Source organism: Balaenoptera physalus (genome assembly GCF_965194825.1).
Source record: "Balaenoptera physalus genome assembly, chromosome: 12".
In the NCBI taxonomy this organism is placed as follows: Eukaryota; Metazoa; Chordata; class Mammalia; order Artiodactyla; family Balaenopteridae; genus Balaenoptera; species Balaenoptera physalus.
Window position 1 is genome coordinate 70,445,278 of NC_138897.1, and position 27,418 is coordinate 70,472,695.

A 27,418-nucleotide genomic window follows, 5' to 3' on the forward strand; every position below is an offset into this window, starting at 1 on the left:
GGACGAGAAACCATTTTTTGTTTTAAGCCTTTTTAAGAGCCATTTGATTATTCAAACTATGTTTGAATATTGCTTTGATATATCAAAAAAAAAAGAATTTTAAAACAATTGAACAGAACTTACTGAGATTTAGAGCAGCAATGCCCATGTTCTTCTGGGGGCTCACCTGCTGCAGCCCTGTAGCTGCCTGGATACCTGCAGTACACAGAATCCGGGGGCTGAGCTGGCTGACCACCCTCCCAAACTCAGCCTGCTCCTCCTCCTGGGTCTTCACTCAGCCTGGTACCCCCACCCTGGTTCAGGAGGGACAGTCCTCAAGGGAATGGGGTCTACTGTCCCCGACCCTAGAGACTAAGATTATCCCCCTTCCCGGCTCCCACCCACCCCATCCCAAGACCAAGCGGCAGGAGGGACCAGTGGGCAGTAATGAGCACCCCCTGCCCTGGCCCGATCCTGCTGTTCCAATGCATGGTCCTGGGCATGGGCCAGACCTCCTCTCACCCAGGCCACCGGGTCCACAACCCATCCACACACCCCCTGCTTCCCAAACCGCCTCGGCCAGCTTTGGCCAACACTGCCAGAAAGGATGCTGACTCAACTGCCAACTCCAGACGCACACATGCCACCGAGGGCCTAGGCCCCTCTGAAACCCACCCTTAGGCCTGGGGCAGGAAGATGCCCACCCCAGCTCCCACCCTCCCAGGTCCTGGAAGCGCTGGACAGAGAAAGGAAAGCAGTTTCTCATTTAGCAAGAGAACAGCCAGAGAAGAGGCCTCACACGAGTTTTCAATCAAGCTTTTAATGAAAAGATCATAAAATAACAGTTTCTCATCACTGTACATTAAGACTGCACGCTTCTGAATGGAGAAATCAGTGAACTGCTTTACTATGACACTTGAGGGTTGCATACCTGCAGCTCTGACCTGAATTTATCCAAACTCTCGAGGGAAGTGAACTCAGTGTGATGACTGACAGTGGCGGTGGCCAGTACAGGAGTGCGATCGTGGTCCCCCCTTCCTGGGAAGGGCGCATAGCAGGACATGATCCCTCTTCCAGTTCCCGTCCAACAAAACAGCTATAACCCCATCCCTCCCCCTCCCCCTCGAGGTATTTGAGAATGGGCCAGTGCCCAACCTGGGGTCCCCCAACGGGGGAGGGGGAAAGCAAGTGATGGGTGGGGGACAGAGAGGTTCCCCTCAGCACCTGGCCCCACAGGGCCCCGCCAAGTGGAGGGGGGGAGCCCTGGGGATCCTCTCTGCCCTGAGTGAGGTCTGTTATGCAGCATATTTGAGGTCAATAAATTACAGCAATAAATAGCAAGGTGAGGTAGGGGGAGGGGTTCCCGGTAGAAAATTAAAGTGGGGTGACAAGCCCGGTGGGGGATGGGTGGTCCTAGGCAGGGGGTCCCGGGCAGCCTCAATTCCCACAGCGCACACCCACCCCCTGATTTGGAATGTCAGACTGAGGCTCTGGTCAGGCACCACTCCACCACCCCTTCCTGGCTTCGGGTTCACAGGTTCAATGATGCCCAACCTGGCTCTGGGGAATAGGGAGGGCCTTGGTCCCTGCAGGGGGCCGGTAGGGCTGGGATCCCTGGTCTGTTCTGAGGCCTGGTGCCTCTGCTTTTGCCCCCCAAGCCAAGGGGACTGGACGGATGCGGCCGCCTCTGCCCTGATCCCTCCCCTCCCAGCTGCCCAGGCCTCACCCCGACTCAGGACGGCCGCGGGGAGGGTGGCTGGGGTCCGCCTGCCCAGCCAGCCCGCCCCGATCGCACTCCTGCACACAGCCAGTCCAGTGAATACTGACGGGTGGGGGCGGGGGCGGGGAAAGCCCAGAGCCCCCAAGTGGCGACCAACGGTAACACACACGGCTGTGTGTGGTTCTGAAAGTCCATCTGGGTCCAGATTGTTCGTTTCACAGGCTGAGGTGTATGGCTATGCTGCGAGTCTCTGAGATTCGTATTTGCTTAAAGGTTCATCTTTTCTTCTTTACCTTTTTTGCAATCCTGGAGGAGCCCCGGTGGTGGGCCCGGTCTGGCGGGAGCGTGCAGTGGCGGAGGCCGGTCTACCGCTCGCTCGCCCAAGTCTGAGAAATAAATACATTCATCACTGCACAAACATATTGATACAAAAACAACACTGTTCAGAGTGTTTGCACCGTCTGTGTAGGTAAGGACCGGCCCAGTGAGCCCCTCCCACTGCCGGGGTGGAGGTGGGGGTCCCCAGGGGGCGGGGACCCGCTGGAGTCGACGGAGCTGTGCAAAGGTCCTGGCTTTTTGGCGTGGGAGGGACCCTCACATCAACCCACCCAAGGGTCGCAGGCAGAGCAGCGGGATGGGGGCATACGTCCATCCCAGGGCCCAAGCCCAGGCTCAGGTCCTGTGGCCAGAACTGACAGCCACCCCTGCTGTGCCAGCTGGCAGGACCACCATGGTCTGGCCAGGAGGCCTGGGGGGCGGGTCAGCACGGGCCCAAGCTCTTTGGTGCCAGCTGGGCTGGGAGAGGCCCGGGCTGGGAGGAGGGCTCAGGGGCCTCCACGCCCGCCCCGGCCCCACAGTGGCCCCTCTGCCCGTGAGCCATTCCAGGGCCTACTCAGAAGGGGCTCCGGCGGAAGGTGGGGTTCACTGGGACTGGCCTTTTATCTGCTGAGGTCTGAAACTGTAAAAGTTTATGTAAACAATGAGATAAATATATTAGTATCTTTTTTCTGAGCCCATTGAGGTTCCATACGCATTCAAAATGTGCTTTGGTTTAAAAAATAGGTTTTGTGAATTTGGGTGTGAGCTTTTTTTTCTTTTTTTTTCTTTTTTTTTGTTGTTGTTTATCCTCTTTCCTACATGACATCTGCTATTTTCTGTTTCCTGTTTCTCTGAAACATTCAGGAATTAAGTGACTAAAGCAGAGAACTGTAAGCCGCCCTTGGCCTCCAACAGCCTAATCTCCTGGTGAGGCTCTAACACACGTCCATGCACACACTCACGAGCACGCATTCCACATGAAACCAAAGGAAAAGGAAAACAAAACCAAGTGTCGTGTTAACCCCGCCCGCCCCACAAACCCTTAAAGTCTTAAATAGGAAACTAGTGTTTTGCTTTCTTGTTAAAATACAGAGAAGGCTCGATATATGATACAATACTCAGGTGGGTACAATACTACGTCGCACGAAGGTCGTAGAGTGAGGGCCTCTGCGCCCAGTCCCTGAAGCTCTGCCATGAACCACCTGCTTCACCGGGGGCCACGCCCAGGGGCATGTGTGCAGCTCCCGCTACAGACTTCTGTCGTGTGGCTTAAGTGCTGACGGGGTAGGGGAGTCGGGAGAGCAGAGGCGCTGGAGGGGCCCCGCCTGACTTGCTGGAACACAAGTCCCCAGAGGGGAGAGGAGCAGCCCGAGGCCGGGGGTACCCCAAGGGCTCAGCAGGGCCCCACATGGCCTGCGTGCCCTCACTCCCAACACCCACCACTCGGGTCCCTGAACTCAGGCTCTGGTTTCAGCTGGAGGGTCTCTGGAGGGGTGGAGGATGGGGGTAGGGGATGACTCCGGAATTTTTTGGTCTGAACTTAAAGTAGAAAGAAAAGAAATGAAAACATGAAGCAAAACGAAGAAGATAAAGCCGCTGGTCCAGCCCTGTGGCTACAGTAGGCTGAGGACAGTGGTGCCGACCTCTCGACCTTGGCCTGGCCTTGTGAGCATGGCTCTAGGGCCATGGAGGTGGCTGAGGCTGGCGGAGAGCCCAAGGCGAGAGGTGAGGATAGGGTGGGATTCAGGGCTGAGCCCACAGGTGGCAGCCAGCCTCTCCCCAGACCGCCCAGATATGCCAAAGCAGAGCAGGTCCCCACCCTGCCGGGGGGGGGGGGGGGCGGTGGGAGAAGATATACACATCCCTGTGGTCAGCCCCTCCGCACTGGTCAGGTAGGGGCTGCTGCTCTCCCGAGGTCAGGCTCTTGCAGGCCCAGGGGACAGGATGGGGGGGGCTCACTTCCGCCCCGTCCTGGCCTGACCGGGAGCCTCAAGGAACTTGTCCCACCGTGTGGCTCCCGTCTCCCGGCACCTGGTCCTGTGCCAGGGGCTCCCCAGGGGCTGGAGCACCAATACCCCCACTCGGGCCCAGATGAGAGGCAGCTCGGGCTCCCTGACGCCCAGCAGCACACTCAGAACACCTTCAGGGTGGCCAGCTGGCCACACGTGCACAGAGGAAGTACAGGTGCCCCTTCTGAGAGGGGGCACAGGCGGGGGGCCCAGGAGGGCGACAAGGAAAACACAAGTGTCACGGCCACAACTGCCATCACCAACCAACGTCCTGTTCTCACAAATTCAAGAGGTAGCAAAAGGTCAGAAGTCTCTCCACCTTGAAGGGCAAGGAAGGAAGGAAACGCGACATGAGTCCACACGTACCGCGCACACCACACACACGGAGAAAATGGAAACGCGTACCAACGTCCTGGCACCGCGGCCAGCCTCCCCCCGCCCCCCACCAACCCCAGACCTTCCAGTTCCAACATTCACATACACGTTACACGGGGTTTTCTCTTAATAAAAAACAAGTACCTCTAAACAAAGAATATTCCTCAGAAACTATGGGAAAAGCACTCTCTCTCCTGAGGCAGCCGAGGCAGGGCTCGGGGCCCAGGGAAGCCTTTGGCCAAGAAGGGCTTCTGGGGCCTGGAGGGTGGGCGCCCAGCCCACAGTCAGGCGGGGTGGGGTGGCTGCCCCGGTACATTCAGTCTGCAGACCCAGGCTCAGCCCCGAGGGGCCGGAAGGAAAATAAACTCTTGTTGATTTTGGTTTAAAAAACAAAATTCAAAAAGAAAAAAGGAACAGATCAGTAGGAATAACAGCCACACAGGCCCAGAGGGCTCTTTAGCTGTGGAGAGGTAGGCGGTGGGGGCCCCTGACTGTCCCAGCACCAGTGAGCGGTGACCCCTGGCTCGAGGAGGGAGGGCGCTGTCCCCTCCCTCTGGCACCGCTCCCCGCAGAGCCAGGCTGGCAGCACAGACACCCCGGCCACGGCAGCCCTGCTCCCCGCAGCGTGGAGGGAGGCCCCCACTCCCCCTGCTCCGACCCGGCCTGCGGGACACCCCCGTGACCCACTCCCGCAGGCCCCGCCGTGGCCCTCACGGGGAACTAGGCCGGGCAGGATCAGGAGGCAGACAGCGCAGCAGCCACACTCACTCGGGCTGGGTGCCAGCTGCCTGCTTCTCCGCTTGGTACAGACTGTGGATTAAAGCTCTGGGGGGCGGGCGGGGGGCTGCACCAGGAACTGCCCCACACCCGGGGCCCAGCCACTGTGCCCCTGCTTTCCTGGGCGCCCGCGGGCCAACAGGGTCTTTGGCTTTTAGGAGGGGGAGGTGTGCATGCGCAGGTGGCTGATGAGGTTGCGCTGCTGCGTAAACTTGCCCCCGCACAGCTGGCACTCGTAGGGCTTCTCGCCCGAGTGCACGCGCATGTGCTCAGTGAGGCGGTACTGGCGGGTGAAACGCATGCCGCACTCGTCACAGGCAAAGGGCTTCAGGCCCAGGTGGCTGCGCATGTGGCGCGTCATGGTGCCGCGCTGCGTGAACATCTTGCCGCAGATGTTGCAGGGGAAGGGCCGCGTCAGCCAGTGAGTCTTCTCGTGCTGCCGCAGAGTAGCCGGGTCCTTGTAGGTCTTCTCGCAGACCGAGCACTTGAAGGGCCGGGGCTCGGCTGTGTAGGCCGCGCTGGGCGCCGACAGGTCCTCGGCCTCCTCCTCGGCGCCCCCACTGCCCGTCTCATAGGCACCCTCCTCCTTGATGAAGAGCTCCTCCTCCGTGTGCGTCTCCACATGCGCGTTGAGCTGCTCGGAGCTGGGGAAGCCCTTGGCGCAGGGGATGCACACATACAGGTTGTCCCCATAGGACACCGTCTCGTAGCCCTCCTGCCGGTACATGTAGTGGGCGCCGGCGTGGCCGCTGCCGCCCTCGCTCCCGCTTTGCCCGCTGTCCTCACTCCCATCCTTGCCGTTCTCCTCCTCCTCCTTGCAGGGGTATGAGGGCTCCCCGTAGGGCCCGCCCGCCACCGCATTGCTGGCCAGGATGCCGTTGGGAACCCTGTCCCCGAGCCCTTCGGCCTCCTCCCCTGGGCAGGGGCCCTTTGGCGCCGCTTCCCTCCGCTCAAAGGGGGAGGCGGCCACGGGCTCCTTCTTGGCCCACTCCTTCTTGCGGGCCGAGTGCCGGAGGCTCTTGCGGGGGGGCTGCCCGCCCGGCCCCTCCAATAGGCTTAGGGGGTTGTCCTCGGCCCCCTCCAGATCCATGGGCTCACTGGGGGTGCCCCCCAGCTCGGCGTAAGAGGCACTGTTGGCGACGGGAGGGGCGGAGGCCGAGAGGGGTGAGCCTTGCTGACTGTCGCTCAGCTGGGCTGGGTCGTCGGGGGTAAGGGGGGGCCCGGGGGTGGCGGGGGGCAGCGGGGGGCTCTTCTTGGACAAGTCCAGGCCCAGCTCCTGCTCGCAGCCCCCGCCGCTGCCATTGGTGCTGCAGCCACCCAGGCCAGCCTCCCCGCTGGCTGGACAGACCGGCCGGCCCAGGCCATGCACGCTCTCCTGGCTGGAGCCACCAAGGAAGAGCTCCTCATCGGAGCCTTTGGCCTGGGGGAGCTCCTGGGGGGTGTGGGCCCCCTTGCGCCCGTCCACGAGCCCCGGATACCGGGCCTGGATGACAGAGGCCGTGGACAGCCGCTGGCCGCGGGGGGACCGCCCCAGGCCGGCCCCACCCCGCCCGGAGCCAAAGGGCTTGCCAGCTCTCTTGAGTTTACGCCGGCAGAGGGCTGCCAACTCGGGCAGCTGGAGGTAGCTGGCGGCGGTGAGGAGCGTGCTGAAGTTGGGCTCGGCTGGCTGGTCACTGGGCAGCAACTTGCCGGTGTAGATGAAGTCCAGGATCTGCTGGAACACCGTGGAGCTGACCATGTCTGTGTCCAGGTTGATGAGGTTGTCGTGCAGGACCAGGGACTTGAAGTAGATGCTGCTGGCGGCCAGCACGTTCTTGTGGGCCCGGAAGATGGAGTTCTCCACCATGATGATGACATCACACAGGAAGCCCTTGGTCCGCTGCTGGTTCAGCTGCAGCAGGAGCTGCTTCGAGTGGCTGGGCAGCTCCATGTCGGGCCCCATGTCCCCACGCCCTGCCCACACGCACCACCTGCGGGCAAGAACAGGTACGCGCGCACATCAGCGGGGGACCCTCCTGGGGCCTGGCACCTGGGCAGGGAACTCACGCCACCCAGGCTGCCAGAGAAGTGGGGCGGCACCAGCCTATCTGCAAACTTGAAAACAGAGGACAATGAAGGGCACATGGTGGCGGGCAACCAAACTGGGATTTGAACTTGGCCCAAGGTATCATCTCCGCACTAAAGGAAGCCAACCACGTGCCCAGATGGGACCCAAAGGTCTTTGTTCCGTCTTTGGCCTCATAGACCCAAAGGCAGGGGTCTATGAGGTGCTGGGTGGCTGGACTTCCCACGTGGGCATGCAGCTTCCCAGTTTTCGAGACAAGCCAGAAATCCAGGTTTTCAGGTGAAACCACCCCATGCAAAATGAAGGTTCTTTTTCCTTAAATACCATGTGGGCCAGATCAAACATGCAGCCTCTGGTCTGCGACCTCTGCTCTAGGCTGGGTCTCTCTCTAACAACCCTAGAGGCTTCCCAAACTCTGAGGTTTACCAGCATCACGTGACACTGCGCCCAGCCGCCACCCCCACCCCACAAGGCCTTGCCCCATCACAGGCACTGAGCACCCATCCCCCCTACCCCCTGTCTGGGCCTCCAGGTGCCGAGAAGGAAAGGCAGCCTGGCCAAGCCCTGGCACCGCTGGGCCCCAGGGACTTTCTGGGCAGGGCAGGCAGTGCTGTATGAGCCTGGGAAACTCGCCAGACTGGCACAGATGCTAACTGACGTCACTGAGGAAAACACATGCAGAGGAACTCTGTGGTGGCTGTGTGGCAGTGTGCACAGGGGTCTCTGGGAGCAGCGTGCCCCAACCATGCACCCACCCGACTGGGCAGCAGGGCCACAGTGCAAGGCCGTGGCTCCCCACCCCTCCAGCCACTCAGGAGCTCGTGCCCTCCCACAGGTGCTCTGAGCCGTGAGGCCGACAAGGGGCTTTCATGTCCTTCTGCTCACGGCCCAACCTCGGAGAGGAACTGACTGCTCTGAGCCTCCCACACCTGGGATCAGCTCCTACCAGGCGCCCAGCCCTGCCTCCCTCAGGACAGAGCCTGGAGGGGTTGCATCCACCTGCCTTCCTCCCACTGGCCCGTACCTGCCCTTGTTTGCAAAGACAGAGGAAAACCCCCCATGATCCTGTGCACCCCAAGGAAGACTTCGAGCACCCAGTGACCACGTGGGCCGGCACTCAGGGCCTGACAGCAGGAGGCAGCAAGCACCTCAGGCCAGCTCGGCCTTGTCAGGCTGTTCAGAGGCTGGAGCCCAGGTCGCGCAGGAACCAGCCCTCCGCCACTCCCTGCCCGAGCCAGCCAGGCAGGGACAAAGAGCCCAAGGCGCGGCCTCCACACTGGCCGGGACACCTAGCGCCAGCACCCAGGACAACTGGCAAGGGGACTAGCCGAGGGCAGGAGGTCCTGGCCTCCGAGAGCCAGTGAGTCCACAGCAGCCCTCCTCCCCAAGCCCCAGCCTCCCCTCTATGCTGCCAGCGCTGCCCGCACACAAAGGACTGCAGGCCAGGACACAGGCTGAGAGCTGCAGGCTGCCCAGAGTCCCCAGGAGGAGGAGCAAACGTCCTCCCTCTGCCGCCCCCGCCCCCAGCTCCCCCTCCCTGACCTACCGGAGTGCCAGGGGCCCAGAAACCATGTGAGCAGCAGCCAGCGGGGGTGGCCTCCTTGAGCGCGTGGCCTCCCTGGGGGTGCATCAATGCCTGGTCACCTGGGGAAGGGAAGACAAACAGACATGGTCATCCACAAAGGCATCAGCAAGGGGAGGGGGAAGGTGCTGGGGGCCCTCGCTCCCAGGAAGGTCTGGGGGTCTCTCTGGCTGGGACGCCCAGACAGCTGGGCAAGAGACAGTGGTCATAGTGCCCCCAGTCAGTCCCCGTGGCAGGAAGAACGCAGGTTTGGGGAGCTCGCCTGCACCCTCCTCCCATCCACCCCCACAGGAGATTTAGGATACTCCAAGGGCCACCTAGATCTGGGGGAGCTGGTAGCAGGCACACAATTCCTGGAGGGCGGGCAGGCGTGGTGGCAGGAGGCCTGGGCAAGGCCTTTTCCAGGCTGGCCACATTTACATAACAAAAGGTCAAAATTGGAGGCGCTGGTGCAACGGGCTATTTATAAGAACCAGTCTCAACCGCTTCTGGCTTTCCTGCTCCTTCCCTTCCCTCCGGGTCTGCTCTCCCCCCCCCCAACCCCCGCCCAGAGCGCCCAGCCCCCTCCTGCCCAGCCCAGCCTGACCACATGGCGTTTGCAGGCTCGCCCTTTCAATACCAGCCCGCCAAGGCCGCTGGCAGCTGCTGCCAGATGTGGGTGGGCTCCACCTGCCCCCCCCCAGAGCTTTGGGTCCTGCGGGAGGGGGTCCTGAGGCTCCAGCTCCTTGTCCCCCACTCCAGCAGGCCTGGGCGCCCTTGGAATGGAGCCAGGGGTGGGGGAGGAGGCCTGCAGCAGCCCGGAGCCCATCCCTGCCTGCCCTTCCCCCGCCCCCAGGGCCAGGGAGGCTCAGCAGGTCCCTCAGGAATGTGACCAGACCCGGGGTGCAGGGTGGCCAGGAGGCCTCAGCTCCAGCCTGCCAGCTGTCTCTTGGCCCCAAGCACAGCTCCCCTCTTGCAGGGGTTGCTGGGGGGAGGGGGCACGGTCAGCCCAGAGGGCAGGAGAACCAGCTCTGTAGGTCCAGCAGCCTGAGAGCGTCCACGTTTCCCCGAGGGCAGCCTGGGCCCCTCATCAGGCTCTCGGCCAAGAGAGGCCAGAGATGGAGCCAAACCCTGCCTGGGGAGGGGGGCGGAGACCACCGCAATGCCGCCGCCAGTGAGAGCAGCCCAGGAGAAAGGATGGGAAGCCACATCAGGAACCCCACCAGACCTGAGGACAACCCAAGCCCCGCCCGGGCACAGTGCCCACCCAGCGGCCTCCGCCTCAGCCTGGGCCAGACCCTGCAACTGGGGCTTCCTCGCCCTTGTTGGAGGATCAGGTCGACCAGCCTGGTCACTGCAGCCCGGGCAAGGCCCAGCGACTGACCAAGTGACTACCCTCGAGCCCGACCTACCCGCGGGGAGGCCCAGCAGGACCGGGCAGAGCAGGCTGTGCCCTCCGCCGGGCAGGGGTGGGGGTGGGGGGGTGTCGCACAGAGCTGCCTGCTGGGAGTACACGTCCACCAGGAAGCCGCCCCGCCTGCCGGCCACCCCAGGCTGGGCCGAGTGTGGGCCTACATCGTGTCCGTAAGCGAGGACACACCTCACCACAGGTGAGGGCCAGGACCCCTAGAAAGTGTTGCTCCTTCCCTCCCAGAGGCCTCTGTCCTCCGGCTCAACGGCGGGTGTCGGAGCAGCAAGCACCCACCCTGGAGAGCCCACAGCAGCAGGGGAGAGAGGGCTAGAAACAGCACTGTGGGGCTGGCCAGGCAAGCTGGCAACGGGATGCCCACTGGGTACAGGGCTGGTGCCCAGCCCTGGCAGGAGCCCACCATGGGCTGGAATGAGGCTGCCGCCTGGCCCCAGCTCCTGGCACCCAGCAGCCACCTGGCAGCAGGCCCAGCAGCGTGCCTATCAGCCCCAAGGATCCCACGCCCAGCGCAGCCCCACTGCCCACCCGGAGCACTGGCTCCAGAATGCCCAGGATCTTGGGTAGTGGGACAGGTCAGTCAGATGGGTGCGTGGTTGTCCCCAGATGGGCTGACCCTGACCCCGGCAAGGAAGTGGGGGAGGGGGCAGCTCTGCTCTCTTGTGAACAGAGGGGCCTGGATCACCTTCCCAGGTCTCTGTTCACAGGACGGCCAGCACCCACCTTCCCAACAGGGCTGCTACACAGTGACGTGGGACAGGTCCTGACTGAGATCTCATTTCCTCTTCTTCCCTCCAGGCTCAGGCCTCAGAAAAGCCAGGGAGGCAGGCCCGGCTGGCCCCCGCCCGGCCCCTGACTGACCCCACACACACTGAGGACAGGCCCGGGGCCTACAGAGCACAGGCCCAAGGCCAGGCCCCTACAGCTGAGCAGGGATCCCAGGCAAGACAAGGCCCCACCCACGTCAGGTGGTCCACATGGGCTCAGGGTTCGTGGGGAGGCCTCCCCTCCTGGAACCCACAGAGGGCAGGAGGCCACGAGAGGAGGTCTCCACATGAAAGTGGCCCTTGTTTAAGCAGGAAGCCAAGGAAAACGGCTCCAACCCCAATTCCGACAGGAGCCACCCCAACTTAGCCTGGACACCCACTGAGCCCAGAGCCTGGGTGCCAGGAAGCCTGGCCCTCAGGCTGCTCCATCCTTCAGCCTCCAGGTGGAACCCCCTGGGGAAGAGGCAGGCAGCCCTGCCTCCCTGGAGCCTGGTGGCAGGCACCCCTCCCTTCTGGAGACAGAGGAGGGCATCTCATGCCTACCTCTAGCCCACAAGGGGGGCCCAAGCTCAGGGTGTGGTTTCACCCTTGGGCGATGCTCCCAGGAGACTGTGGGCCCCTTTCTGCAATGTCCTACCTCCCTAGGCAGGAAAGAGCCCCCAAAGAAGCCCCGCGCACCCTGGCTGAAACGACTCACCCCGCCCATACCCAGCCAGGATGGAGGGTCCTGGAAAGAAGGGTGAAGACAGGAAAAGGGGGACCCCCCAACTCTCTTTGGGCAGGCCTTGTCACCCAGGTCCCCGGGAACCCTGACCCCTCCTCCCTCCCCAGAGCACACCTTCCGCAGGAGGCCCAGAGCTATGCTGGGTCCCCCCGGAAAAGTTCGCTCCCGGCCCAGCCCAAAGCACCCAATGGGAGGCTGTTCTTGCTCCTTAACCACCTTCTGGCCAAAGAACAACAGCTAGAAGTCACAGAAGAACGAACACAGGACTCTTCCAGCTGAGAGCGGGGGGGCTGCCCAGCACCCACCTAGGGCTCCACTGGCGGTGGGAGTCACAAGGACACCAGGCCACTGCCATGCCCCCAGGGGCTTAAGCACATCTGACTGTGTCATTGAGGGCCTCAGACACACGTATCCACTGCCCCCCCAACTCTGGGCCCAGCCGACCCCTGCTGTGGCCACCTGGTGCTCCAGGTGTGGCCCCGACAGGTGCGAGCACTGCCCCTCCCTGCAGGCCCGGCCCTTCCCAGGCTGCAGGAGGGCAGCTGGAGGGCAGAGCGAGAAGGCCTGGAAGGTCCCAGCACCCAGGATCCAGAAGAGCCTAAGGCCCAGCCCCCAACCCACCCCCCCCTCCCCAGCCCCAGGTCCTCCTCACCCCATACCAGTTGGAGGGCACCCTGCCTGTGGGGAAGTCTCAGAGGTGTTCTCTCCACCTCCAGTGCCAGATAAGAGGACAGGTTCTGGGGGTTAAGCAACTTGCCCAAGGTCACAGGAGCAAGCAGGTGGCAGAGCCTGACTCCAGACTTTCCTACCCTGGGGACAGACACCTGCACCTCCTTCTCCCAGGGGCAGGGCAGGGGAGCCAGGAGGATGGCCTCGGCCTGCAGCTCCCCCTCATCTCCCCCTCCCACAGCCTACCTCACAGCAGGCCTCACCCGGGCTACACAACCCAGGGGCAGGCCTACTCTGGGGACCCAGGCTGTGCCCTCTCTGGCCTGCCCCTCCAGACATGGGTTGGTGGTGGGTGGGACCCACTGCTCTGGGCGAGCCCGGCGGGTAATCCGGCCCAGGCCTGGATGCCGGCCAGTAGCTCCTGGCTCGGCCAGTAGCTCCTGGCTCGTCTCCCAGACCATCCTCCTGGAAAGCAACGGGCTCCACGAATGCCAAGAGCCCTGCCCTCCTTCGGACAAGACTTCTACGAAATTAACACTCAGTTCCATCAGCACGGTGGTGACGTGGTGATCGGGACCTGGGGCTGGCCTTCTCCCTCAGGTCCCTGAGCAGTGTGGGAGGTGGCGTCCACCCACCTTCCCACATGTGCACTCCCACCCAAGAGGCTCATGGGACCACGAGGGGAGGCCTGGCGGGGCCACAACCGCAAACCCCGCTCTCCAGGGCTCCAGGGCGAGCCTTGCACACTCACCTCACCCCTGGCCTACAACCTGCCCGTTACTCCCACTCCCAGGACGACCTGGGGACCTGCAGCTGGATTTCCCCTGCTGGCACTGGCACAGCTGGCTGGCTGGCACCAGGGAGGGTGTGGGGCAGGGTCACACCGGGAGGCCACCAGCCTGGCTGAGTCTGGCCAAGAGTGTTGAGCCAGTGAGACAGGGGGTGAACTGGGGAGAGGCAGGTGAGAGTTGCCTGGAGCACAGTCACTATTATGAAAACTTCCAGACTGTGCCCACACTGCACTGCTCCCCATCCCCACCTGAAGGGGCCTGAGCTCTAGGTAAGAAGCTTGCTTGCAGCAAAAGAACTAGAGCCTGGAGGCAGGGAGCCTGTGGGAAGCTGGCGGGGCGGGGCAGCACAGCCAACAGGGAGCATCCGGATCAGGCAATGAGCAAGGAGCTCCTGCTGCAGGGAGACAGGCCCTGGGGAGCTGGCTCCTGCGCCCCCAGCCCCACTTCCTACTTGTCCTGCTGGGTGTCCAGCACAGTCCAGGGACCAGTGGCAGCATCGCCCAGGGTTTCTGTTTCTTCTTTTAGTTTTTTTTTTTTTAATATTTGTTTATTTGGCCATGCCATGTGGCATGTGGGATCTTTGTTCCCCAACCAGGGATCGAACCTGCGCCCCTTGCCCTGGAAGCACGGAGTCTTAACCACTGGACCACCAGGGAAGGCCCTCGCCCAGGGTTCTGAGAAACGCAGACAGTCTGGCCTCACTCTAGACCTCAGAACCAGAACCTGCACGCACACTGGACTGTGGGTTACAAGCTTTCTACTCCCCAGAAAGCCTGACACTCGGCAGGTAGTAAATGCTCAGTGATGGGGGTCAAGGGGAAGGAGGTGGCCACAGAACTCGAGAGATCGAGGTGGCACTCCGTTACTGCGGGCGTCTTAGAGGCAGGACAGTGGCCGCGGGGGGGCAAGGGGTTCTAGGCACGGGTGGCAGGCAGAGTGCAGGGAGCCTGGGCCACCTGCTGCAAAGGAGTCACCGTCCCCCACCTACCCCGGGATACCTTTCAGGAGTCACAGAGCAGCAGCTGCCCAGCCCACAGCTCCTCCAGGACAGAGACTCCAACATCACAACTTCAAACCCAACCCTAGAAGCTCACTATGTCTTACACTAACTAAGGACTCTCAAATATTTAAAAAACAAAATAAAAATACTCTGCCATCTTCTATCATCATCCCTTCGTACCAGAAGACACTTCATGACTGAAAACCAGGAAGAACCACCTCAGGGTATAGGAGTCCTTCCCCGAGAAAGGGCAGCTGACCCGTCCACCCACGCGGCTGAGACTCCCGGTGGCTGGCACCCAGGCCCTGTGCCCTGCCTGTGACAGCCTGGCCCTGGAATCAGAAAAACAAAACCCAAACCGGATGCCAGATGGCAACGACGGGCTTCAACTAGCTGACCAGACACTGAAAGAGGTCATCCCGGGCAGAAAAGAGAACGGTCAGACTTTAAAAAGACCCAGACTGAAGACACGCAAACCCTGGGTCCCAGAAGCCATGCAGGCGTGGAGCCCCTCCAGCAGTGGGCAGGCCCCAGGGCTCAGGCCAAGCCCCACACTCATGCCTTGCATGGATCAAGAAGAGCTGACTGTCGCCGTATCCCACGGCCTGGCTGCCTGCACGGGAGCCTCCAGCAAGAGGCTGAGCAAAGCAGCCAGACCCGAAAGGGACGACACAGCCAGTTCTGGTCAAGGTGGAAAGCAGGGGTGTGTGAGGGGAGGGATTGGGGAGTGGAGGGGGCTCGAAGGACACACGAGGGCCTTCTGTTCTGGTGTTTTCTCTCTCAGGATGGATGCTGGATGCGTGTCCACCTGGGAAGAGTCCATGGCGCTGTTGCTCACAACTGGGCACACTTCTTAGGTATGACTACGATGTACTTGGCTTCAACAGGTGCACAGAAATCTTCAGGAGGGGCAGCAGGGCCCGTCCCAGGCCTGATGAGCAAGCTGACCGAACCCCCAACTAATCACAACAATCCCCAGACAAGAAGCGGCACCGACAGGAGGGAACCCTACAGTCCAGCCAGGGACCCACAGGACACCTATAAAGACCACCTTAAAACCTCTTATCGGGGCAGATTTGTGCCTGCCATCTGAAGGCAGCAACAACCTGATGACATTTTTAACCATCCTAGTGTCCAAGGAAGAGGGAAGGGGTCTTCAAATCCTGACAGGCATGCTCAGGAGAGGAGAGGACATTCCAAGTGCAGCCAGCAAGGCACCAACAACGGCCCCAGGAGCTCCAGGCTGGACAAGGCCCTCAGGGATCAGGGGTCAAACAGAAGGATCCCTGCCCTGCGTGAAGGACCAACCCCCAAGCCCAGGGCCTCTGACCAAGGACTCAAGGAGCTAAACCAAAGATCAAGGATCAGGTTGTTTTAGTCCAAAATGCGAATAAAATAAAATAAAATAAAATCAAGTAGGCACACCTTGGGCACCCACCAGTTTTTAAAAAGCCATTTTTAAGGATAAAACTAGGGAACCGCTGTGGAAAACATTTCAACCTGTGGCTCTGTGCCTGAAACGCCTGCAGGATGGCACTTACAGAGAAGAAGTCTCACCTGCCCAGCAGGTAACGTGACGGGCCCAACAGAGGAGAGGCCGAGCTCAGAAAGGGAGTCGGACAGAGGGGCCCCCAGGACTCGAAGAAAAGTGCGCACAGAGCTTCTTCAGACGGCATCCCGGGGGCGCTGGGAGGACTGTTCGGCATTAAGGAACCCGGTTTAGAGACAGAAGAAATAAACAGGTTCTTCTCTGCCCGAGGAAGCAGAGCTGGGGGAGGGGGTGAAAGCTGGGCTATTGAGGCAGCAGCAAAAACAGAAACCCTGACATTGCGCCACGATGACATGTGGGGTCAGTGCCACCTTGGAACACGCCAAGGGCGGACCAGGGCGCAGGAACCACAGTGACACCCAGCACTTGGGTGAGTCTCAAAAGCACGATGAGCGCCCAGTTCTATGTCCACAGAGAGCACACCCGATGTCCAAGAATGCAGACGAGTGCGGAGAACCGGCACACACTCCCAACAGTTAACCCCAAATTCGGAAAAGCAGTGAAATCAGGAGCGGCCCAGGGAGCAGCCCGGGGCGTGGGGACCATTCCTTACAGGGGTGGGGGGAAGGGTGCACGCCCCCAACTCTTTACAGCCAGATGTGTGCACATGTAACTCACACCTTGTGGTTCATGCTCGTGACAACCCGCAGCACAGCCCAGGTCCACAAGGAGCCAACGTGCTCGGTGCGGAGAGACTAGGGTCTTCCCGATCCAGGGAGGGGTTAAACACCCCTTCCCACCCCAGGGGACCCCCGCACACAGCCACATGGCCGGGGACACGGCAGCACCGTGTGAACCAGGGCTTCGGGGGCCAGTCCCACAGGACATGCCCAGAAAGTGTCACTCAGTCCCAAGAGAAAGCAGCAGAAGCCGGAGCCCCTGCACCTGGGGGAATCCTCCCACGGGAGCCACTTTGAAGGACCGTCCAAGTCCAGCATGTGCTCCCCACCCCCGCGGTCCCAGCTGTCAATCCTCAGTTCTCTCCTCAAACGCCAATCCCATCAAGTCACTCTCCTGCTTACAGCTCTCAATGGACTCCCAGGGCTTGGATAAAGTCCACACCTGGGCCGGCCCGCGGAGGGCTTCCAGAGGGCCAGGCCACCCCTCCACGCAGCCCCCACCAGTCACGCCCGAGTGCCCCCTCCTCCGCGAAGCCACCCAGCACTTCTCCCCCCACCCAACGTCAGCACTAGCTGCCCAGCTGCCACCCAACAGGCTCCTGGGGCCAGGGACCTTGCATCCCACTAGCCTCACGGCCACAGCTGCTCCAGCCACACAGCAGGCTCCCATGCAGGTCTGCTACGGGAGCAAATGCCAGAGGGGAGAGGCAGGGCTGAGGGGACAGGTTGGGGTGGGGGGAGGGGAGGTGTAAAGGAGGAGGCCACCCGCTGGCCCTAGCCCACCGGTCAGAAACTGTTGTCCACATTCTTGAAAACTAGGAAGGACCCCCAAAGAACTCTTTGGTGGCTTGTATGCTACTGTTTTATTTACTGTGTTAGAAAAACTGGTAACTTAAAAAATATTTACTTGATTTAAAATTATCAACAATAAACCCATTTTATGTTAACATAAATGGTGCTTTTACGGAGGAAAAAAACTATCCCAAAAGAAAAGAAAATCAACGAGAAGGGTGGCACTGTCTCACATTTTTGCAAATGTCTTTAACGCCTGGCTACACAGACGTAGCTGGATCCTCACATCTGCCTTGCGTTCAGCCAGTGAGGATGCGTGGTTCTGACTGAAGTCTGTGGAGAAATCCAACCTCACACAGACAGAAGGGAGGGATGTTTTACCCTTTTCAGATAATGGTGGCTATTCTTCCTTGTTATTACACTTCAACTCAACAAGTGGTAGGTTCTTAAAAGTTGCAATGTAGACTCTGAAATTGTATCGGTGATTAATTCATACCTGGTTACACAAAAATCCAGTGGCCTACCCTGCACTCACATCCACCCAGGATTTTGCAACACTGAGCGCTAATCATTCAGAAAACAGTGGTCCCCTGAGTCAATCACATCTTCCCACTGTTGTCAGACTTCATTATACGACACCAAAACCCGAGTGCTTCCATCACAAGAGGTCTCAAGTCAGGCTCGCAGTGAAGGACAGCAGTTCCCAAAACTATCCCTGTCCTCTGCTGGCTCTATGGCTGGCAAGGAACACTGTCACCTGTTTTCCTTCCCGTGGTAAGGCTCACTTTGCTCATTTGAGAAAAGGTCTGACCAATTCTCCAAGTCTGAACAACCACCTTGCCTGTCAGCCCTTCTTTCAAGTAAAACTAACGTTCCATGAAAAAAAGCAGCTCGCAGACACAGTGCTGTTCCTGGAATGACGTCCTGCTTCGGTCTGAGGCACGAGAACCCCCCGGGTCCTCCCCAGCTCACCACAGAGAACACTTAACATGTGTGTCCTCCAGGGTCAAGACTCACCACTGGGTCACCTGCACGGCCTCCCTAGAACAGCATGAGGAAGACCAGTGGTCCTGGCTCGAGCACCCAGGGCTGGAGCATGCAGTGTGCACCTCGGGCAGGGCTGCCCACCACGTCTTCATACCGATGATGTGTCAATGCGAGGACAAAGGCCAGTAATGTCTAAGTATTTTGAAGAGTCCTGGGAATCCCCAGGGGTCTGCAAACCACTCTGAGAACGGCTGATGACCATTACCGCAAATATTTCTACCAACCCATTTTACAGGCAAGGAAAATGACGCACGGAGAGGTCTGGTCTGGCACCTGGAGGAAACAGGCTTGACATCAGAGTCCTCTTCCCCCAAAATCACAGTTGTTCACCAAATGCTGAAATCCCAGGCAAAGGGCCACACCTGAGAATAAGGAATTTCAAAGAAAAGAAAGGAAATGCCACTTCAAATGGCCTCCAAAAATACCCTTAGAGGCAGGGCCGGCAGAAACCACTGCGGGGCCTCCAAGACCTGCTAACTAGAGGCGGCAGTGTTGCCTGAGCAGGCGGGCGCCTGCAGGCTGCGGACCAGGTACTCAGCCCCAGAGGTGGGCAGAGTGGAGGCAGGGAGGGGTCTCGGGAAGCTGGTGTGCACCGCCTGCCCACAGCCAGCCTTGCTGCCCTTATCAGCATCAACATGCATGGAATGTGGGACTTTGGAAACTATCCCCTCCCCTGCCCGCACCCCTCTGGGGCTCGAGTTCACCTACCACAGCCACAGGGCAACCTGAGCCCACGCCCAGCCCCCCCCACCACCTGCAGCCTCGTGGCAGTGGCTTGCTGGTGGTGGCCCAGGGCCCCTCCCCTTGCAGCCCAGCCGGAATCGCCCAGACCCCCCAGGCCCCTCTGCCAAGAGACAACCCCACACACCAGAGGGAGACCCCAGCCGGTGCCCCCTATGCTGAGAGAACACCAAGAGGAGGACCCAAGCCTGGTTCTGAGCTCCGGGCTGCCCAGTCCTGCCCCCACCCCCCTAGGCCCTCCTGGAAGTGGGAGCACAGGCCCAGGCCTCCAGGGGCAGAAGGGAAGCTCCACGACCAGAAGGGGTCCTCTCCGCCCCCGAGGCTTGGGGAAGGGGCCTCGCTCAGCTCCAGAACCAGACCCCTGGGTTCTGTCTCAGGCAGCCGTCTGCCCCCCACTCAAATGAAAACTCGGCTGCCCTCAGGCTCAAGCCCTGCTCAGCGGCAGGAGTCCACACGCGTGTCCAATGCGCCCTCGTGCATGTGTCGCATCGTGGTTACCCTACTCCTAGACTTTCTCCACCACATCCCAGCAGAAGGACTCTAGACCAAGTGCGTAACCTCTCCAGGCCACTCACACAGCAGGGACTGAGAAGGCAATAGGGACTGCACAGGTGTGTCCCACCAGGCCCAGCCCGGGCTAGGATCCTGAGAGGGAAGGCCCAGCCCTCTTGTGCTACCTCCCCAGCATCCCATCAGGAGCTCTGTGGGAACCATCCTCCTCCCAGTTTGCAAGCAGAGCTGCCGGAGCACCTGCTGGAAAGAAACCATCAGCCCTTTTCTACCAAAGGGGTCCCAGGGAGGGGCGGGGTGAAGAGGCCAAACAGCTGAGACAGGAATCCACCCCCAGGACTACTCACTCTCAAGGGAGAACCCACTGGTCCATCTACCAAGATGTGCGCAGGCCGAAAACAGTGACGGAGGACACCCTGACTGCCCCGGACCACCCCTCCCCCGACTGCCCAGCCCAGACCACTCAGCCCCACTCCTGCCTGGCCCCAGGCCAGGCTGCTCTTCCTGCACCTCCCCCCAGGACATCAACCAGGCCCATTCCAGACCTCACCACACCCAAGGGCCTTGCTGCTCTCCTCCCTCGTGCAGTAAGCTGCCCAGAGCAGGCGGGGGCTGTCTTGTGTCCTGGCTGCCCTCAGACGTGAACTAAGCCCCAAGACAGCCCATTGTTCTGTCCCAGCAGAGGAGGTTGGGCTGGGCTGGCCATACCTTACCTGAAGTCCCACCTCCAGTGCCCCTCCCAGCCCTCACCCCACCTCCTGGCCCCTTGTCAGTAGCTCCCTCACACACCTTACCCACGTAAATAACCTCAGGGACCCATCTCTCTCTCCGAGGTACCTTGAGGTCAAAGAGAAAAAGAAGGGGCAGGACACAGGTCCCAGGGGTCCCCAGCTGCAGCCACAGTGGGCTTGTTAGGGAACCACGAGGAACTCCAAGGTCACTATGCCTGGGCACACAGAGACCAACCAGGGCCCAAGAATGCAACCAAGAGACCAGGGCAGGCAGTCCCTTAAAGTCAAGCAGGAGCAAGAGTCCTGGGGTCAAGAGCAGCAGGTGGTTCCCAGGGGACCTCCTAGGAGATGCCCCCTTAGTACTCACCAGCCTGGGGTCCCTCCCACTGCCACCCCAGGAAAAGGGACCATGAAAAGGGTGAGCCCCCTCTGCACCTGATGCTTCTCCAAGACCCTGGTACCTAACAGAGAAGCCGCTGGCTCGCTCTGTAAGCACAACCCCACTGGGCAGTCTGTGACCACCCCTGCTGGTCTTTGTGGACTCACCACTCCCTGATTCTATTATCAACACAGACTTATCTCTGCTAAAGCAGTTGGCTGCACATTGGATTCATTTCAAAAGCTTTAGGAAGCATAGATGGCTGGGCCCACCCTAGAGGTAGGCCGGGCTGGGCTCCACCAGCTCCAGGTGATCCTGATATGCAGAGGTAAGAACCAGGGCACCATCAGGCAGGCCTCCACCAGGCAGCACAGGGAACAGCACACACACTGCGGGTCAGTGTGGAGCCCGTGCTCATCACAGGGAAAGTTCCCTGTGTCCACATGGGGCAGACACTGAGGCCCCAGGCCCCACCCTCCCAGCCATCAACTCTACTCTCCCTTCTCATTCATTCTGTGAACAAGAATTCACCAAGAGCTTACTATTAGCCTCCAAAGCAGCGCAGGCAAGGGAACTGCAAAGGCCATGGAACAGTCCTGCCCCTTACAAGGCCTATAACCAGGTTGAGGAAGAGGCCAAGGGGCTGCGACCCCAGTGTGGGGAAGGGAGCAGCACCTCCAACCACCTGTGTGTATGTGGAGGGGCTGTGCCCAAGGCACTGGAGCAGCCCCTCCCCACACTCACCTGAGAACCACCACCACCACCAACACCACCACCCCACCACCCCCGCAGAGGTGCTGCTAGGAGAGAAACCCGAGGCGGCGGCAGTATCCCAGACCACTGGAGGCCAGTGTGCACAGTGGCCACGGCCGTGCCAGAGCCAGCAGCCCCTCCAGGTCCACAAGAGGTCAACTGCCCACCTGGAAGCCCCCCTCCCCAGCCAAGCCCAAGCCCCACCTTTCCTTAGGGGCCCTCAGAATTCCCACAGAATGGAAGGGGAGAGCCTCGGGTGCCCCAGGAGCCAAGCCACCTGCCCTGCCGTACCCCACCCTTTTCACCCACGCGCTCAGAGAAGGTGGACCCCCGACAGCAAACAGGCACCCACCCTGCCACACGCTCAGCAGCAGGGGGCCCTCGACAGGACCTGCTCTAACCCCAAGGCCACGCTCCCCCGCCCCTCCACCCACCCACACAGGGCAGGCAGAGGCGGGGCTCTGAGCCTGGCAGTGTCTCAGGGTCCCTCTCCCCACAGTCTGGCCACACCCTCCCAGACTGTGCTCCCTCAGCAGAGACCCCCAGCCCCGGGCCTTCCCTCCTGGACTGCGCTGGGGTCTGGAGTCGGCACCCAGTTTTCCCTTCCTCACGGAGCATGCTGGGGGCCCACTCGCAACCCGCACCCCGCCCCCACCTGCTTTTCTGGCTTTGCCACTCACAGCTCACACCAGGTTCTGGGGCTTGGAGCCCTCTCCCAGCCCAGGTCCCTAACCCTTAAGCAAGGCCCCTCCCAGCAGGAAGCACAGCCGGCTGCCAGGCAGAGCCTAACTGACCCAGCTGGCTGGAAGCCCCTAACCGAGGAAGCCAGGATGGGATCTCTGACCTCTCCAGACAGAACACCAAAGGCGCCTACCCTGCAGTCCCATGACGTTATTTAACCTCCAGTTACTTGACCTCCAAGTCTGTGAGAGTGCTGCACGCAGAGCGAGCCCTGAAATCTCCCAGTGTCTCTACATCCCAGCTGAAGGCTGACCGCTTAGCGGCAACTCTGAGCAACAGCACGATTTAATCTAGCCACATGGGCTGGGCACTGCATTGGTTCTCAAAAAATTTCGCTGAACGGATAAAAAGCTTGTGAAAGAGACTCACAGGAGCACGCAGCGGGTGCTCCTGCGCCAGCTTCTCGTAGCTCAGCATCTGCAGGGCCACACTCCTGTCGCCATTCTCCTGTCTCCCCAGCACTGCCCTCCCCAAACCACGCGCTCCCCAGTAAAATCCCCCTCCTGAAGCTGCCCACCCTCCGCCCTCGCCACCTCGTGCTCCCCGCAGCACGGTGCGGCCCTATCACCCCATCCTCCGACCGTCTGTTTGCCAGTCTGTCTTCCCCAGGCTGAGCTCTGGAAGGCAGCGATACGTGAATGTGAACTCCAGCTCTGTTCCCATTTTAGAAACGGGGACACTAAGGCTCAAAGAGTCAATCCCTGTCCAAGGCCACACGGAGAGTAAACAGTGCTGAGGCCAGTGCCCCTCACGCTGCCCCCAGGAGTCCCTCATCAGTCGGGCTCCGAGGGCCAGGACAGGCGGAACAGGACTTGTGGTTTCTTCTCTGCAGAAGGAGCCGGGAACAAGAACCCCCACCCTCTAGTGATCAGTCCCGGGGGGCACTGGCCCTCAGCCCCAGTGGGCAAGGCAGGCAGGCCGTGGGGTGGGGCTGACTGCTGGAGGCCAACAGGCCAAGCAAAAAGGGCAGGGTGGCAGGTCCCCCGGGTAAACTGAACTTTATTCCTTCTTCACTCCTCGACTCTCCAGAACTGCCCTGCCAGCCCTTCCACGGGGGCAAGCTGCTGATTCAAAGGCACTGCCCCCACCCCACCCCCACCCCCACCCCCACCGCCTGGCAGACAATGAGGACTCCGGGAAGGCAGCAGGCCTGTCAGCTCAATAATGCAAAACCCTGTTGCTCTGAGTCCACGACAGCTGACTTCAAGTGGATCGGAGACTGTGCTTATTAACAAAATGAGAAATCTGATCTATGGAAAGAAAACACTATGTGAGGATTAATCCAGGACTGCAGCTTGTGGAGAAGGCTGGGCTGCTGGCCAAGACCAGGCAGAGAGGACGGGACGGTGCCTACCTGTCCCGGGCAGGTACCTCGCTGCAGGACAGGGCATATCACCTCCGCCCCACCTGCGCTGCCTTCTCTCCTTCCAGCCACTGCAGCAATCATTTCGGTTTTGCTTTAATTAAAGGCCTGGCTCCCTCGGGCTGCTTCTTCCTCTACGCAGAGCCAGCAACCAGAGGGAGATTTTTCTTTTCAGGAATCGCTTGTAAAAGCCGAGAGACTAATCTACAAGTCCCAACAACTGGCAGGAAAACACTGCAGGAAGAAATCCTGGGTGCACACCAGCACTTGAGTCAACTGGCCAGAGGACGGGCACTCAGCAACACCCCAAAACTGGCCCGCAGGAAGCAGACCAACCTGGGCGCACTGACCCCAAGGCAGGCAGGCAGGTGGGAAGCCCCCTCCCAGCCTTCCTAGGCTACTACCTGCCCGTGGACCTAGAGATTTCCATAATAAGCACAACCACACAGGACCGATTTCACTCACAGGCAGGGCAACCTACTCCAGGGGCAAAAGACTCAGTTCAGCCCCCAAGTATCAGCCTCCCATTCCCCCCCAGCCCTTGGTACTAAGAGCCTGCTACACCAGCAATCTCACCACACAGCTTTGTCTCTGGAGGCCAGCCTGAGGCCGGCCCATCTGCTTTTTTTTTTCAGAACATGCCAGCAACCCTGCTCTGCTGAGCGTAAGCCCGCTCCTTGAGCCAGGGCTACAGACCAGCCACATGGCCTGTGCTCCTGAAAATGTCTGCTGAAAGGCCCAGGGAGTCCAGACGCTGGCAGATGGGAACGGAGAAAAAGAAGTAAAGCCAAGAGCCAGGAAGCAATAAATGCTAGCTCCAGAAAGGTCCAGCTCCATCCCTCGAGCGGGGGTCACTGGAGAACACCCCCAAGTTCAGCCTAGAATCTCTGGAGGCCCCTCCACTACCTGCCAGCTCTCCCCCTCCCCCCTGCACAAGAGGCACAGTCATCCCCACATCAGTCAACAATCTACAGCCACAGGATTCCTATGGGCAAAGCTCTGCCCCTCCCCCCTACCACATATGTCAGAGGGGTGGCCTCCCCGGGTTACACTCCTCCTGCCGGGGTGGGGGGGCCGGGAACCTAGCTTTCCAGATGTGCTTGGCAACCCCTACTAGAAAAGGCACTGGAGGTGGAGGGAACAGGAGAAACACGGATAAATAACTTCAAAACCGTTCTGGGCCATCCGGATCCGCACTGGGCTCCCTTCCCTAGGCAGTCCCACGCTGTTCTGGGTGGGGCCGCTGCGAGCATTATCTGGCCGCGTTCCCTCCTCTCCGTAAGTCACTACCCCCCAGGGAGAGGCATCCCCGCCTCCCTTCACCCCAGCTAAGCTCGTGTGAATATGAACCATCTCGGTAGATAAACAGAGAGTGACAAGCTGGGGCCCTTCAGCCCCCTCCCTCTGCCAGTCGGTCCCCTCCCCCTGCCAGCCGACCCCCTCCCCCAAGCCCATCTCTCTTCTTGCCAAGCGGCCGCCTGCTGAAGAGAGGTCTGGGGGCAGGGCAGCGAGCCCACCAGCCGCAGGGCCTGGCCCTCGGGGAGCGGCCCTCCAGGCCTGCCCCTACCCTGCCCGCGCGCAGCCGTCCTCCTGCGGGGAGGGGGCCGGGGAAACGACACGGACGGCGCGGGGCCGCAGTCGTGGACACGGCGAAACGCCCCGCGAGGGGCGGCGGCGGGCGCAGGGCCGCCCGCATAATAGGAGTCCGCCTGTCAGGCAGCGCCGCTCCCCGACCTGCTCGGATTAGACCGCGGATGCAAAGGCACAAAGAGCCGGCGCCCGCCTCCCCGCCGCCCAGCTCCGCACACCCGCGCTCGGGGGCTTTGTGCCTGGACCGCGCCGCCTGCCCGGGGCCACAAAGCGCCGCAGGCGGCAGACCAGCCGGGGGTCCCGCCCCCTCCCACGCGCGCAGCAGCCCCACGTCTCCGGGCGCGCGCCCGCCCACGCCCCTCTCTCGGGGGCGCGCCCGCCGCCCGCCTCCCGCGCCCCTCACCTCGTGTGCGTCGGCGGCGGCGCTCGCCCGCCGGCCGGCCCTCCCGTGGCCTCGTCCTCGGCGCCGCCCGCGCCGTCCGCGCCCGCCCCGTCCGCCCGCCGCCGGCCCGGCTCGGCTCCCCGCCCCGCACGCCCGAGCGCCGCTCACAGCCGCCCGCTCGGCGCCATCTTGGAAGCTTGTGACGTCGGCACCGCCCGCTCACCCCTGACCCACATCTGAATGGGCGAGCGGCGAGGCGGGGCGGGGCGGGGCCGGGCCTGGGCGGGGCCTGGGCGGGGCCTAGGCGGCCGCGCGGAGGCGCCGTGGGGGAGGGGCGCGCGGAAGGAGCCGGGACCCGGAGCCAGGACCCCGACCCTGACCACGGTGTGTGGCCGACCGACCGCGGGTGCGGGGCTGGCGCCGCGACCTCAGCCCCGGAACACCGGACCGCACCCCTCGGGTGGGGGCTCGGCCCCCACACTGGGAGCCTACACTTCTTGGGCCTGACCCTGACCCCTGGCAGTCCCGCTCCGTGCCCCCGCGGGCGGCCAGCGTCACCGCGCAGCCGCGGGCTGCAGACGGCGTGGTGCGGTCTGGGGTCCTGGGCCTCCGTGTCCGGAGAAGGAAGCCCCCGGCCCGGCCCACCGCCCGCGGCCCCGCGCAGCCCCGCCGGCCCTACCTGCTCCGAGGGCGCGGAGGTCGCCACTCGCCGAGCTCAGCCAGCCCCTTCCGGTGGCCGCAGCCCCTCGCAGGCCCCCGGGGTCAAGCGATGCCCCCAGGCCGGCCGGCCGGACCCAGGCTGTTCGGAGGGGCTGGGGCGCGCCGGGGGCCGCGACGCTGCTCTAGGGGTCACTTGGTGAACCTCTCCCCACTTTGGACACCAAATAATAGGACGAGCCAGCTAAAGCCTGTGAGGGGCCCAGATTTACCAGTCAAGACTGGAATCGAGACTACCCAGGAAGGCTGACTGTGGCCTCGTTCTTCCAAATAAACATGTACTTTTAATGCAACCCTAGCAGGACGGTTCCGACACTTAACAAAATTCTCACTTCACCTGGAAGAGTAAATAACCCCAAACAGCTATCATTTCCCTCCTTGGGAACAGAAAAAGGAACAAGGGTGGACTTGCCCTAACGTATTAAAACAAACTGTGAAGCTACTGTACTCAACTCAGGGCAATCTGACCCAGAAACAGAAAGCCTACAAACAGAGCCCAGAAATGGTAAGAACGTGATGAAAAAGGAAGTATCAAACATCAATGAAGAAGCAAAGAAACATCCCTGGAATGGAGCTCAGTGGAGGACTATTTGAAGAAACTACTGAAAAGCTGTCAATGCCCTACTAACCAAAGACAAGCAAATTAAAACTTTTTTCTTTGCTTTTTTAACAAATTGGAGATCAGTTTCAAATGATAACCTTCAAACACAGTCAGGGGTCTGGTGGGTAATCACTCTCCTATACTACTGGAAGCATATAAGTTGCCTCAAAATTCACAAACGGGGCTTCCCTGGTGGCGCAGTGGTTGAGAATCTGCCTGCCCATGTAGGGGACACAGGTTCGAGCCCTGGTCTGGGAGGATCCCACATGCCGCAGAGCAACTAGGCCCGTGAGCCACAATTACTGAGCCTGTGCGTCTGGAGCCTGTGCTCCGCAACAAGAGAGGCCGCGACAGTGAGAGGCCCGTGCACCGCGATGAAGAGTGGCCCCCACTTGCCGCCACTAGAGAAAGCCCTCGCACAGAAACGAAGACCCAACACAGCCATAAATAAATATATAAACCCAAAGTTAAAAAAAAAAAAATTATTAAAAAAAAAAATTCATGAACATGAATTTGGCAGTAAGAGCCAAAAATAAAAATCTTTTAAAATGAGCATACCCCCTTGGACCAGTAATTCCTCTTCTGGGATTTTGTTTTAAGGAAATTAACTGCATTTGTAGACTGTATGCTTGATGGTTGGTCTCTCTAACCAGACTGTAAGCTTGGATTTGGAACCCTGGTGCCAGGAGCACACCTGAGACTTACAGGTACTCACTGGTCA

The 27,418-nt window shown here is 60.8% G+C and overlaps 1 protein-coding gene across 1 annotated transcript; it reads right to left on the minus strand.

Moving 5' to 3' along the window:
- Positions 1–779: 779 nt before the first annotated feature.
- Positions 780–25,560, minus strand: HIC2 (HIC ZBTB transcriptional repressor 2). The gene is made up of 3 exons (XM_082417870.1): positions 25,401–25,560; positions 8,790–8,887; positions 780–7,148 (listed from the first exon to the last, which is right to left on the minus strand). The coding sequence occupies exons 2-3, from the start codon at positions 8,813–8,815 to the stop codon at positions 5,333–5,335; spliced, it is 1,842 nt and encodes a 613-aa protein (XP_082273996.1). The 5' UTR covers positions 8,816–8,887; positions 25,401–25,560; the 3' UTR covers positions 780–5,332.
- Between the last annotated feature and the right edge of the window lie 1,858 nt (positions 25,561–27,418).

Excerpts from the sequence above, each read along its gene's own strand:
- HIC2 (XM_082417870.1), bottom strand. The coding sequence starts at position 8,815 with ATGGTTTCTGGGCCCCTGGCACTCCG. Across the intron at positions 7,149-8,789 it reads TCTGGGCCCCTGGCACTCCG|GTGGTGCGTGTGGGCAGGGC; the intron begins GTAGGTCAGGGA and ends TCTTGCCCGCAG.